Raw genomic sequence first — 15012 nt, 5'->3', positions numbered from 1 at the left:
GCGGTCTAGGCGACGGCCTAGTTCGCCTAGCGGGCGAGCCGGGCCTGGCTGCTGCCAGTCTGAGTAGATGATATTGACTTTGACGGATAGATAGTCTGATTCAGCATAAGGCATCTTCATGTGTGACTTCGCCAGCCCCCCATCAGCCAATGGCCAGTGAGCATTAATTACCTGCCATAGATCATCTGTTTGGGCGATGTCTGTGCTAGAGCCATGCCCGCTGTGCACTCACTAATACCCACTTCTGAAATACCAGGAGCCAGTCTGGGGCAGCAGCCAGCGTGTCCGACTCAGGCCAGGGAGGGTCCGGTTCAGATGCCCGCTCTGCCCTGGGAGCTGGCGGGCCACACCCTCCACCTCACCTGCTTCACAGGGCGTTTCTGTGGATAAAAGTGGGGCGAGGGAAATGATGTGAGCTGCTTTGGGTTTCAAATGAAGTAAATAAACAAAATAAATAGTGGAAGGAGGCAGGTGAAATCCATGTACCTGCTAGTATTTACAAAGGGAGACATTACTTTGTTTTTGAACTCCCTCCCTGATCCTGGGCAGCAGAGTGACAGGAAAGAAATGCCAACAGAATGGTAATGCAGCCTTCAGAATTTGTACAAGAAACAGATCTCCCTTTCCTGACAATTGTACGATTGTGTCTATGTTTAAAAAGTATGTTTCATGAATGATCTTTTAAAAGAAAAAGACTGTCTTCCCTCAAAGTATTTTTGATGTGACTAAACTAAATCTGCTTCTGGCTTTAATAATTCATGCATTATTTCCAAAACTGCAAACAAACAAGTGCTCAGGAGGGAGCTCTCTTTAAGAAAAGGAGAAAGAATTCCTTACTTCTTTTGTGCAGAAATGCCCTCTTGGCTGGATCCATGATTGTTTTTATTTATGGAAGTGCTCATGAATTATTAAAAGAAACACTCGCCTGGCACTTGGTTTAATGACACGAAAAAATGATTTCAAACCACATCTATGTGCCCAGCAAGTGACATTTTATCCCTTTATTTTTACTTAAAAAATAAATAAATTGCAGATTTATGCACATAAGCGTTTAATTTGAAGACAACCGTTACTGATATAGGTGTACAAATTCACTTCATGCAATTGTCAGTTTAGGGCAAACTATAAAATGCAGCAAAGTATAAAATGCTCTCTGGTGAGAGGCGAACGTCCATTGATCTGGAGAGCAGGTAAACTGTGAGGCATTTAGCAACAAAGCCAGCTCATAAAGCTATTATCATCAGTATTGGCTTTTCTTTCCTGTGCTGATGAAGATATGTGATAGAATGTGCTGTCAGGTCACAGCCGACTTACGATGACCCCTTGGGCCGGGTGTTAAACCTACAGCCCGTGGGCCAGGACCAGCTCTTCTGGGCTTGCAAAGGTGTAAATAAAATGCAGAATGGATTTTACATTAAGGTCTCTGGGTCCAGATAGACTACTCTGTAGAAACAGTGATCTGATCCAGCAGGGCTCTTCTGATACACTTCTACTTTTTCTTCTTTGTTTAGTAGCTATTTCCCTTCAAATACTTTTGACATGGGTTTGCGTTCCTTGCTGCTGTTTGCTTATTAAATGGGGTGTCTCAGACTGGTAGCCCTTCCCCTCAATGGGATCAGATAGGCCACTGCTGTGGAAGTGACCTCTAAGGGTCTGTGTGTGTGTCAAGTGCCATCAAGTCTCAGCTGACGGCTGCTAGCCCTTCCCCTCAATGGGAACAGATAGGCCACTGCTGTGGAAGTGACCCCTAAGGATCTGTGTGTGTGTCAAGTGCCACCAAGTCTCAGCTGACTTACCGTGGCCCTCTGGGGTTTCCAAAGCAAGAGACATTCAGAGGTGGTGTGCCCTTGCCTGCCTTTGTGTAGCAACCCTGGGCTTCCTTGGTGGTCCCCCATCCAAATACTGACCAGAGCTGACCCTGCTTAGCTTCCAAGATCGGCCTGGCTGCCCCCTAAAGGTGGGGTGGGGAGGAATGATACCCCATAACAAATACACTTCAGCCAAACAAATCTAGAGAGCCCCAAACACAGAAGCAACGGCTGGGGTGGGGGCTTAACCTTTGCGGTCGCTGGGGTTCCAGGAGGAGAAATGCTCCTTCTGGAGCTGCCGGCCACAGAGAGTTCTCCTTCAGTCTCTTGTGTTGTGTCAGGTCACTTACCCCCTCTCATTGCATCATGGGAAGGTGTGTTTCCCTATCCCTGCTCTGTATTACTGGCTGTGGATGGTGAAGGCGGGCCGTTTGATGACTGGTTATCTTACTGGGGAGAGGGTGGAAATGCAACATGGGGATGGTGGTTTTAGCTACAGCCCCTACTGGCTCGTAAGGTGTAGTTTAATCTTTCAAAGACTGTAGATCAGACCAGCCCAAGTTGTGATCCACTGATAGAAATGCAGCTCACCAGCCCTAAATGGGGCCCTCCTGAGTTTCCCGCCAATCAAAGAAGCTGGCTGGTGGGCACATGAGACAGGGCCTTTTCAGTGGCAGCCCCACGATTATGGAACAGCCTCTCCAGGGCGTTGTGCCTGGCCCCTCTTTTGGTCTTCAGGAGGCAGTTGAAGACGGTTTTATGTAGGACCGTGTTTGATTAATTTAGTTTTTACTTATCGGCACTCCTCATTGAGTGACTGGCTTTCGAGCAAGGGAACCTTTACCTTACTCCTCATTGAGATTTTAAATTATGGGTTTGTTGTGTCCGCTGACCACACAGGGCCAGCAATTACCCCAGAGCTTGACTCTGGGAGAACAATAGGGGCTAGGCTCCTAGTCCCTCCACTGGGGGAGCCAATGGGAACCGTGGCGGGAGATTCAAACCCACCAACGGGACCCAGGGGTGTGTCCCAGGGGTGTATATAGTTGGCCAGCCGGCCGTTAGTCCCTCGTCTTGTTGTGTGCCAATAAAGCATGCTATGCACTATGCCAGTCTTTGTCTTTCGTACATGCGGCAAACCCACTACACAATAGGGTTTTTAATTTTTTTTTTTTAAAAAATAATTGTTTTATTTACATTGTAAGTCACCTTGAGTTCTGCGAGGTAGAAAGGTGGCTAATAAATGCATTAAACAAATGAACAAATCATACTTCTTGGCAAACTTCTTAGCTGCCTGCCTGGGGTGAGTTATCAAGCCCCCGATGGCTCTTGTGTCTCTTATCTGGCTGGTGAGTCCAAGGCCCATCATAAAAGCTTCTAAAACGGCAAATGGTTTTGAATGTGGCTTGCTAACCCATCAGCCAAGGTTGGTGTGGGTTAAACGTGTACAGTAAACGGATCCGATACTTACTGGAAATGTAGGAAATGGTTCTGTAATTCACTGGTGAGCTTTCCATGGCAGACCTTCTGGCCTGGGCCCGCAGCAAGGGTGTCCCCAGACTGGGCCAGCCAGAGAGCTTGGCTTGAGACGAATTGCTCTTCTGTTCCTAGTGACTATCAAAGCAGTTCTCCAAGTGCGTATATTTAACTACCGTCTTCAAGAGTCAGTTCTGGTCAAATATTAAAAGGTACATAAAGCACACCTACTGTAGAACAGGGGTGTCCCCCCGCCCAACCTTTTTGAGCCTGAGGGGACCTTTGGAATTCTGACGCAGGTTCGTGGGTGCAAACACAGAGCGGCTGCCGCAGGGGGTGAAGACAGGCACAGAATGCCAGGCTGTGTGGAACTCCTCGAATGGTAAATCTTCAAGATTTCAGCCAGAAGCTCCGTTTAACAGGATGGTTTTTTTTTAAATGAACATATTGTTTAAATAGAAATATATGGGTCTTCCTCTTTCTCCCGGTAAGTCCCCCTGCTGGCCAGCAGACTGGGGGCTGGGGGGGGGGGGAGGACCTGGCAGCAGGGCACCCTGTCTCCACCAGGGGGTCTGGCAACCCTAGTTGGCAGCAAGGCTGAGAAATCTCTCTCTCTCTCTCTGAGATCCTGAAAGCTGAGTGTGATAGATAGGATCGCCAACCTCCAGGAAGCACCTGGATCTCTCCCACTGTTTCAACTGATCTCCAGACGGCAAAGACCAATCCCCCTGCAGAAAAGGGCTGCTTTGGAGGGTGGACTCTATGGCATCGCACTCCGCTGAGATCCCTCCCCTCCCCAAATCCCGCCCTCCCAAGGCTGTGCCCCCCAGATATTTCCGAACCCAGAGCTGTCAACCCTAGATGTCAGCCAGGGCTGATGGCCTTGGGCTAGATCGGGGACATGCAAATGGCAGCCCTGGCCAAGTCTGACCTGTGTGGTGCCGACCCAGGTCCTATTTTTGAAACAGAGAGGTGTTCTTGGGGAGGAGCGGGCAGCTTCCTCTTGAAAGTCAGTCACAGGAAAAGAGTCACAGACAGTAACTGTATTCTTCTTTCTTTACCTGTCCAGTTTATTAGCCCATCTTTTGAGCAATACAAAGGGAACAACTATAAATAATACCACAGATAGCCCACATTGATTTCCTTTCATGCTTGCCTAGAATGATTCATGTAATCGCTTAAAATTATCACCATGCAGTCGCTTCTCTCTGCATATAACTTGCAGACAGCCTAGAGAAAGGGCTCTCTGAAGGCTCGGAGGATGTGGGTGAGTAATGTGAGGTGCAGATAGCTAGCCAAGCAGGCCCATAGCGATGGTGGGACTTTTGGGAGCTCTGCCCCCTTTCTTAAATGCTTTTTTCAATCATTCTAAAACATTTTTAAAGGCGTGCACTTCTTTAAGCAGAGGGGGTGCTGTAGTTGACTAGTTCCTGCACTGAACAAGAGGGTTGGAGTAGGTGACCTCTAGGATACCTTCTAACTCTGTGTCAAGAAACTTGAAGAGAGTTTTCCTGCCTAAGTATTAGCTTTCTTGGCTGTAGAAGTTATCACTCCCACCTGCCGGCTTGTTATCAGAAGTGTTGCTTAGGCTGGCAGAAGTAATTAACTTGCAGCAGCTGAGAACTGTACTCTAAAGTGGTTAACAGCTTGCAAGGTAGAGATCTATCCTGGTAACAGCTTTCTATTGGCTCGATGGCTTTTCTTTCTGCACTGAGAACTTCAGCCCCACCAGAAAAAAAAAATTGCCCCACAAACCACAAAATCCTGGCTACCAGCCTGTAGCCAAGAGTTGGAGAGAAGGGTGAAGGAAGAATAAGTGAATGAGCAAGGACTCAAAGTTGGGAAGGAGTTTCAGGAGGGACAGGCGTTTACTTAGAAAGGGGTCCCAAGTTGGGGCCTGTGGGTGCCGTGGCTTCTGCCAACAACTCTCCTGGTCCCCACCTGTTGCTTTGAGAAGGAGGGTGGGGACAGGTGGGACTTTTGCCCATCAAGGCTTCTGATTGGCTCCTGGGAATTTGCCATGCTTTGCAGATTTGTAAGAATGTTGCTCTGGCAACAGCTGCCAGCACAGCACAAGGATCTCCACTGCGTGACTGAGGCAGTCCTGTTGTGGCTGGCTTGGCCTCCGGCTAGCGTTGCCAGGTTCCAGGTTGGGAAGGGCCTGGAGATCTGGGGGTGGAGCCTGAGGAGGGCGGGGTTTGAGGAGGGGAGGGTCTTCAGTGGAGTCTAATGCCATAGAGTTCACCTTCCAGAGCAGCCATTTGCTCCAGGGGAACTGATCAGTTGTAATCCCAGGAGGTCTCCAGCCACCACATGAAGGCTGGCAACTCTACCTCTTGCTGCAGCCCATTTTTGTGGCAACCGTTTTGTAGCTGTGTCCACCACTATATAATCCCCTATCAGTGCACATTCCAACTGGATTTTTACTGTGTGGACTGGCAAAATCCATCTGGAAAGTGCATTGGAAGTGGATTATTTAGAGTGTGTGTGTGTGGCCGCAGCCAAAGTCAGAATTCCACAGATGCAGCCAGGCTCAGAAAGGTTGCCCCCCCCCCATTTAGAGACCTGAGTTATGTTCCTGCCTCATACAGTTTTGGTTTTGAACTAGGGTTGCCAGGTTCCCCTGGGGGCCACCCGTGGGTTGGGGAACTCATGGAGACTTGGGGGTGGAGCCTGGGGAGGACAGGGGCCTCAGTGGGGCACGATGCCCTAGAGCCCACCTTCCAAAACATCCGCTTTCTCTGGGGGAACGGCTGTCTTCAGTCTGGAGATGAGCTGGAATTCTGCGCGCCTGGGGGGTGGGGGGCAGTCCTCAGGTCCCACCTGGGGGCTTGCATCTGTGTTTTGAACACATCCTTCACATTAAGTTGGCATGTAAAAGATTTCTGGCTTTGGGTTAATTTCAGGAACCTGCAATCACGGTGGAATCCTAAACATCAGCCAGCCTTATGTGATTCAGCTGAACTGGAGAGGATTTGCCTACAAATATGGTGCCTGGGGAAGGGATTACTCTCCCCTTACTCCTGAGAAAGATCTCTTCTGGGTTGCGCCACTGAATCCTGATGGGAGATACTTGGAATATTATAGACTTCACCGTTCCTATGATGATTTGCTGCTCTACAAAAATGCAAAGGAGTCTCGAATTCAGTACGGTGAAGGCAGCGGTACCACTGTCTACAGAAATTACATGTATTTTAATGCGCATGGCTCCAGAGATATGAGCAAGTTGGATTTAAACACAAACACTGTAGTGCTGAGAAAAACACTTCCGGACGCTGCCCATAACAATCGCTTCTCCTACGCGGGTGTATCCTGGCAAGATATGGATTTTGCGGTGGATGAGAACGGTTTGTGGGTGATCTACTCAACGGAAGCCAGCATTGGTAACATTGTGATCAGCAGACTCAATGAGACAACGCTGGAAGTGCTCGATACATGGCAAACAAAGCAGTACAAGCCCTCTGTATCGAATGCTTTCATCGTATGTGGGGTCCTGTACGCCGTAAGGCCGCTCAATACAAGGAAAGAGGAAATATTTTACACTTACGACACCAACACAGGAAAAGAAGGCAGAATAAGCATCACTATCGATAAAGTGATGGAAACAATTCAGAGCATCAACTACAGTCCCGGCGATCAGAAACTGTATGTCTACAATGACGCCTACCTTCTGTTGTATAATCTATTTTTCCAGCCTTTCCCACTGTTGTAATTTTCTATGGAGGTTTTTAAAAAATGCCAGTCTTCAGGGAGGAGCATGGCTGAGAAAGCAGAGAAATTACATTTCTACATTTGGGGGGAATATGATTTATTATTGATTAATGGGTGCACAATCAATCCCTGGAAATAATTTTTAATGGTCCTACCAAGGCTTTTAAAGTCCCATTGATTTGTGGGAATTAAGCCAAACCCTTCTGGTAAAGTCAGCGTATTGCAAATGTGCTTGTATTTGGCCCGGTGAGACAGAGACCAGGGGCTTTATTGCAGGGGTCCGTAACATGGACATTTCCCCTGGCACCCGCCAAATGCTTTTAGAAAGTGGGCGGGGCCAGGTGGGGCTCTTGCCCAGCAAGGCTTTTGATTGGCCATTGGAGAGTTGTTGGGCTGTGCAGATTTTTTTAAATGTTGCTTTGGCTGCAGCTGCCACCATGTGAGTGGCAGCAGCTCTTTTGCAGATGGCTCCACCTCCTGGGGCAGTCATTTTGTGCTTGAGCCCACAAGAATCCCAAAGGTGCCCCCACAGGCTTTAAAAGGTCGGGGACCTCTGCTCGATGGTCTCTGACCAACCCCCTTTGTGATCACTGCTGTTTTTCGATCATAAATGTAAAAATGTTGTATCTGGATCGAGAAAAATAAAAATCGTCTTTGTTCCTGGGCTTTTCCACTTAAGGGTTGATATCGGTTTGTGAAATAAATGAACAGTTAGACATTTTTTGTGTGGGTGTGTGCTTCTCCTTCCATCTCTTGTTTCATTTCCCTCGTCTTTGAAAGTGCCATAGGTCACAGATGGGAAAACAGGATCCTATTCTGCCAACAGCGCCCCCTTGCTGTAGAGCATTCAGCTGTTATAACCTAACAGAGGTGTCGGACTTATTTGTCATAAGGGCTGGATCTGACATAAATGTCTCTTTGTTGGGCCAGGCCATGGGTGCCACGAAATGTCATGCCAGGTACCGGAGATATTTAACCCCTTGCCATGACCCATACCCTTCCTCAGCAGAGCTTGGGGTCAAACCAGCCCTCCTCGCCCCTTATGGTTGCCAACTCTGGGTCAGGCAGTCCTTGAGGATCCATCGGAAGACCCTGGGGAGAGCTCTTTTGCTTGGGGACAAGAGAGACCTCAGCAGGGGGTATAGTACCCTAAAATATAGGCCCTTTCGGTCCACATTTGGACTGGGTTCCCCCCAGCTGCTTATGAGCCTGATAAGAGACCTAGACGGGCTGGTTCCAGCTCTCAGGCTGTATGCTTGACATGCCTCCAGTAAGTGGACAATGTCAGTGGTGTCACTAACAAGTAATGCAGCTTCTAGCAGCCAGACATAGGGTTGCCAGCTCCAGGGTGGGGAATTCCTGGAGATTTTGGGGGGTGGAGCTTGGGGGTGGAGTTTGGGAAGAGGAGGGAACTCAGTGGGGCATAATGCATCCTCCACACTTCCAAGCTGCCATTTCCTCCTGGGGAACTGATTTCTATTGTCTGGAGATCACTTCTAATTCTGGGAAATCTCCTGGCCCCACTTGGAGGCTGGCAACCATACTGGCATGTGGCACTGATACTGTTGCCACCGGTTGGCATTTTATACAAAGCACGGTTGGTGCCACAGCTGTTCACCCCTTTTCCATTTAAGGCAAAAGATTCCACAGAACCGGGTATCTGGTGCAGAAGTTCAACTCTTTGGTGAATTTTTGCTTTCTTCTTCCGGATGAGCACATTGTGAACCACCTTCCTTTGCAAAGATGTTTTTGAAGACTTCCACACACAGAACCTGCAGAAGCTTCCGGTGTTCTGTGAGCAGAGCAGGAGCTGAGCAGGGCTACCTGTCCCTCTTGGACAGCCAGTCAGGACATGGTCTCTGCATGTGCTACAACGGCTCCTCCTTTAGCCTTGCCATCACTCCTGCCAACGCAGTTCTGTTTCCTGCCAAAATTTCAAATGCTGAAATGAAGAGAAAAAAAATTGGGTTCAGAATAAAACACAGAAGTCAAGTTAGCTGGGGAAATGTAAGTGAATTTGCATAAAATGTAATGCTTTGCATAATTCATACGGAATGCAGATTTTTGTATTTCCTTGGCACGGAACGGTCGCTTCTGTGTTACAGAAAATGAATAGTGCTGTTCTATTCCAGTGATCAGATACTTGGTTTTTTTTGTTTTTTTTGCAATAAACTATTTTTAGACAAAGAAAAATTCAAATTGACTTCTCAAGCACCTCTGTTTTTTGACAGCTGGGCTGGGAAATGGCAGGCCGTTAGCTTGTAGAAACGTCATTCCAAGCGGTGAGGGTCACATACCTTTGGACATAGTTGCTTAGAGGACTCCTGGTAAAAGCAGATGGACGTTGACCCATGTGTCAACACGTACATACAGCAATCTGTTAGCGACTTCTGTGGGTATCTTTGATCTGGATTTTTCAAGAGAGTCTTCAGAAGGACTGAACATCGGGGGTGCACATTTGGACAGAAACTAATCAAAATCTGAACAGACCTCATTAAATATAGCAACTCTGAATCAGACAGTCAATAACATCCAGAAATAATGAAGGAAAGCCATTAAGTCTCTGTTCGTTATCTATTGCTTTACACGTGATATTTCTGGTCTATGAAGCACAAGAGAGCGAGGGGAAAGAGAGGAGAGAGCAATTCAGCAGAGAGGTGCTTGAAAGAGACATTATTCAACTAGAAGAACTTGCTTATGTCCCCACTGAATAGGGCCATCTCAAGTGGATATTTGTTTGCACAGCATTTTCTCCTTCTGCTTTCTGGGAAGGACTCCCCGATTCTATAGAAGCAGTGGCTCTTGTTTGTGAGCGATGTTATCCTCTAGGGCTGCTTTAGCATCTGAATTGGGGCCAGGACAAACCTTTGGTTGTACTCGCTGGCCAGCTGGGGAGACCAGTAGGGGACAGAAGAAAATTTTTTAGCCACAGGTATTGAGCTATGAAAATGATGACGGCAGGCATGCGAGCATTCAGAGGAGATAGAGGAGGAGAAAAAAACCCACAGATGGAAAGCTAGCCCAGCTAGGAAAGGAAAAGGCTCAGTTAGAACGTAAATACCACCAACTTGAGAAATTATATGAGGAGGTCCTAACCAACAAAAATAAAGTGGCCAACAAATGTCATTGGTGTCAGACCACCGTTGATGTATTAAATCTAAAAATCCAGGAAATGTAGCCGTGGCGAGAGGAATCTCAAGCTGCCACCTGATGTCTAGCTAGTGCCAAAGCCTCCTGTGATGAAGCTAATGATACATTCTGCAGTGCAGAAGTACAAGAATAAGAGGAAGCCCTGAAAACTCCATGAAGGTTTGGTAGCTGCAGGGTGCGTCGATCCAGCCTTCGCCCATGCAGATTCAATACGAAAAAGGCAAAGACATTGCTTGTTTTAGTCAGCAGACAACTGATACAGAAGATTGACATAGTGTCAAACTCGGACACTCATTTGCCATGTCTTATGGGGGTATGAGGCCTGCAAAGGGAAGGAAATTCCGGGGTGTGTGTGTATGTGTGAGAGTGTGAGAACGGCTCTGTTGCAGTGGCGATGTAACTCTTCTAAAGCAGCCGCCCTTCTCAGGGATGACTTTGGCCAGTGTCTGTGCTTGCCTCGCTGTCAGAGAGGAACCTAACGGTAGATTTACAGATGGGGGTGTAGAGCGCACGAAAGCTAGGTGGGATGATTGTACAGTGTGATTGGAGGGGACTGAAGGGGGGAGCTTATTCGAACTGTCTATAACTTTGGGTTTTGGCGCCAGAACTTCAGTTCTGACACAGCACTGGTCTTAGCTTGGAAGATTTTTATTTCTCAAAAGAAGAAGAAGAAGAAGAAGAAGAAGAAGAGGAAGAGGAAGAAGAAGAAGAAGAAGAGGAAGAAGAGGAGGAGGAGGAGGAGAAGGAGATTGGATTTATACCCCGCCCTTCACTCGGAGTCTCAGAGCAGCTGACAAACTCCTTTCCCTTCCCTTCCCCACAACAGACACCCTGTGAGGGAGGTGGGGCTGAGAGAGCTCTGACACAAACTGCTCTTTTTCAAGGACAGCTCTGACAGAACTATGGTTTGCCCAAGGTCATCCAGCAGCTGCAAGTGGAGGAGTGGGGAATCAAACCTGGTTCTCCCAGATTAGAGTCCGCGCACTTAATCTCTACACCAAACTGGCAAATCACTGCCAGAGAATGTTGTTGAGAGTAACTGACTGTTAGTTTTTTAACTTGTAATATTTGGATCTTATTGCACATTTAACTCTTGGAAGCCACCCTGAGCCCTGCTTGGCAGGGAATGAAGTGGGATATAAGCAAAACGAGGAGGAGACTATATAGTGGTATGGTGAAGGTTTCAGCCCTGAAACGAACTCCCTCCTAACCAGAGGATTACAAGAGAATTGTGGTGCAGGATCCTGTAAGGGAGTACCGGAGATTCTTTAGGAGATCTCTCCTTCTCCCAGGGAACTTCCTACGAACCTGAATGTTCATAAAGGACATAAAGGACTTCTGATCCTCGTTTCTTTTACAAGTAGTGCAACTACCTGAGAAGACCACAATCGTTGGCAAGCCTCACAGGGTTGTTGGTCAAGTCCCTGGGAAATAAAGACGTTAAGGCTTAAAGGGGGAAAGTTTTAAAAAAGAACTGCAGATCAAACATTCACGCTACTCTGCCCCTCACTAAGGGGCTGTTGCCAAGATGGGGCTCTCACACTCACTCTCCCTATTAAACTAAACCAAGCTAAGCTAAACTAAATAAAGGCTGGAGCAGGGCCATAGCCAGCATTGGGGGCGGTGCCCCCTACTGAATCTGCAGTGCCCCGTCTGCCTGCCTGACCCCTGCCTGCCTGCATCTCTGGGGCTGGCCCTCACCTCGGAGCATGGCCTCCAGCTTCTTCCTGTTCACACGGAACCTCTTTGGTGTAGTTTGGTGTCGTGGTTAAGTGCGTGGACTCTAATCTGGGAGAACCGGGTTTGATTCCCCACTCCTCCACTTGCACCTGCTGGATGACCCTGGGCAAGCCCTAGTTCTGGCACAGCTGTTCTTGCAAAAGAGCAGTTTCTGTCAGAGCTCTCTCGGCCCCACCTATTTCACAGGGTGTCTGTTGTGGGGAGGGGAAGGGAAAGGAGTTTGTCAGCCACTCTGAGACTCCTGTGGGTAGTGAAGGGTGGGGTATGAATCCAATCTCTTCTCCTCTTCTTCTTGGGCAGAGCCAGTTTGGTGTAGTGGTTAAATACACAGACTCTAATCTGGGAGAACCGGGTTTGATTCCCCACTCCTCCACTTGCACCTGGATGGATGACCTTGGGCAAGCCATAGTCCTGGTCAGAGCTGTTCTTGAAAAAGAGCAGTTTCTGTCAAGAGCTCTCTGAGCCCCACTGACCTCACAGGGTGTCTGTTGTGGGGAGGGGAAGGGAAAGGAGTTTGTAAGCCGCTCTGAGACTCCTTTGGGTAGTGAAGGGCGGGGTATAAATCCAATCTCCTCCTCCTCTTCTTCTTCTTCTCTTCTCACCCCACTCGGGGCTGGCTGAGGATCAGGGTCAGCCAAGGAGGAGCTGCCACCACAGCCATTGTCATCAGGCAGAACAGAAGCAACACAGGCGACCACCGCCCCGGCGTCACCCTCCTCTTCCTCTCTGAAGAAGCAATACCAGCAGCCATTATCGCTGCCGCCGCCTTGTCCTCGGGATGCTATCTGGCCACACAGCTCTCCGCCGCCAGCTTCATCCCAGCCCGTATCTGATCACTGTATCTCCAAAAGGACTTTGCAGAGCTGGAAAAAGTACAGAGGAGAGCTGTAGAGTCCAAGAGGATTACGGCATTGGAACACCTTCCATATGAGGAAGCACCATATCCCGCAGTATTATACACCCAAAGCTGAGCATCTAAGTGTTGTAGCAGATGCACCCCAAGTTGCACTAGACAGATCATTGTCAGATCCTTCAGAACTGTTCTTAGGACCTCCTGTTATTATTTATAAATGAAGCAAACATTATGAAAATGCCATAAAACTGCAGAGCCATCTCCCAGGACCTCTCCCTGCTTGGAGAAGTTGGCTGGTCGTAACAGTATTTTTAACCCCTTTCTCCCATCTAACACCTGATAATGAAGTGAAAGAACACACCAGGCTTCAAAACAGATTTTCCTTTCTCAGAAAGCCCTCTTGGGAAGAAGACAGAAGCGTCACGCAATGCCAAATAGACACATGGATGTATGTCACCTGTGGGACGTTCCAATTGGGGTGGCGCCCAGGGTGGATGCTTTCTGCAGAGCTCTGAGGCTTTAAGGTTTTTTCTTGTCTATTAGACACCTGTAGGACTTCTGCCTGGACGTATGTCACCTGTGAGATTCACACATGCCCCAGAGTCAAGGTAAGGACCAGGTAAGTTTTAAGGCCAGGGGGGGGTGGGGGGGGGGGGGCTGGGGGGGGACCAGCGTTGCTTGCAGTGTGATGCCACTTCCAACGGGAGAGTGTCCCAAACAGAAATGAACTCCTCAGGACAGAGATGCTCCCTGGGATGAGGGTGCTCCTTTTGGGGGCTTCCTCAGTGATTCAACAAATGCCACTTTTGTCTTCCGTTCTGAGAATTGCACAACACCCTTTTCTTCAAAGCATCCCAGCCATCGCTTTCTGACTAATGCATCCAAACCCCATTTTCAAACCCTGGATTGGAAATACTAGAACATTCTAAATCGTAAATCAAAGAAGAAAAAACATGGCAGGTCATTCTAAAGGCAAAAGGAAACGATGCTACAACCTAAACTTGATTACAGCCCCAGTTCCGAAAAATGGTGCCCAGACAAAGGAACGTCTCGAGTAGGGACAAGAATCTGCTGGACTAGGTGGGCCTCCGGTCCGATCCTGGAGAGATCTTCTCACAGCCCCTGTAGACAGAATGTGAAGAAACCCTTTTCTCATAATCCATAACATGACCCTTTTGAAATGGGAAAAATCTGCAAATTCATGTCCATTTTCTGGGGGAAGCATTTTTCCATATCAGGGCTTTTTTTTTTTTTTTTTGAAAAAGAGGAGCCAGAACTCTCAAGAGGGAAATAAAGTTTTCAATCTGTACACTGAAAATGCACGAACTTTTAAACATTTTAAAATGAATGCTGTTGAAGAGGTTCCGGGCTTTTTTTTTTTCTTTTCTTTTTTTTGAAAAAGAGGAGCCAGAACTCTCAAGAGGGAAATAAAGTTTTCAATCTGTACACTGAAAATGCACGAACTTTTAAACATTTTAAAATGAATGCTGTTGAAGAGGTTCCAGAACTCCGTTCCAGCATGTTCCCCCCGAAAAAACCCCTGCCCCCCCCTATTAAATGAGAGCGAGTGTGGTGTTGTGGTTAAGAGTGGTGGACTCTGATCTGGAGAGTGGGGTCTGATTCCACATTCTTTTTTTCCTTTTTTTTAAAGCCCCCGGAGGGGATTTTTAATTGATTTTTTAAACACTACAAAAACTAGAACAGAAAAAAGGGAAAGGGAAAGCTACATATAAGGGAGAAAGTAAAGAACCCACTACTAACTAAAAACCCAAGAGAGGAGATCTCCAACTAGCTTTTTATACTTCATTCAGACTTTTCATCTTTGTACTTCTTATGAACTGTGTCAATCTTTTAACCCTTTTAACCATCCCCAGTTACATTTAATTGCCCAATAACAGTGCCCCCCATCATCCCCTAGAAACAAAAGTTCTCAAAGGAACAATTCAGAGTCCTTCAGCCTTTACTTCTTCGTCTCTCTCTTCCGCAGTTTGTAGGAACTTTTCGGGGCTGATGCCCCCTGCTCAGACAAAGAGTCCTCACCAGACGAACCAGTTTCCAGCTCTCCACTGGACTTATCGTCCTCTTCTTTTTTCTTGTCCTCTGGCCTTCCCAGCTGCTCCTTTAGAAACTCTTGAGCTTTAAGAACAGAGTCAATCTTGACCTTCTTCTCCTTGATCTTGAATATTACTCCTTCTGGAAACAGCCATTTATATCCAATTGAGTTTGTTTGGAGGAAAAACACAAGTTCTTTGTATTTCTTTCTGCATTGTCTTA

At 47.6% G+C, this 15012-nt stretch overlaps 1 protein-coding gene across 1 annotated transcript in view; it reads left to right on the top strand.

The window, feature by feature from the left end:
• OLFM4 (olfactomedin 4) overlaps positions 1-7357 on the top strand; it is a 39974-nt gene extending 32617 nt beyond the window's left edge. The window contains exon 5 of the mRNA XM_015427864.1: positions 6191-7357. Within this exon, the coding sequence (XP_015283350.1) occupies positions 6191-6996 (806 nt within the window). The 3' untranslated portion in view covers positions 6997-7357. The remainder of the gene's footprint in view (positions 1-6190) is intronic.
• The last annotated feature ends 7655 nt before the right edge of the window (positions 7358-15012 follow it).

Source organism: Gekko japonicus, unplaced genomic scaffold, assembly GCF_001447785.1.
Source record: "Gekko japonicus isolate JY-2015 unplaced genomic scaffold, Gekko_japonicus_V1.1 scaffold694, whole genome shotgun sequence".
Lineage (NCBI taxonomy): Eukaryota > Metazoa > Chordata > Lepidosauria > Squamata > Gekkonidae > Gekko > Gekko japonicus.
This window is presented reverse-complemented; position numbering and strand designations above follow the sequence as displayed.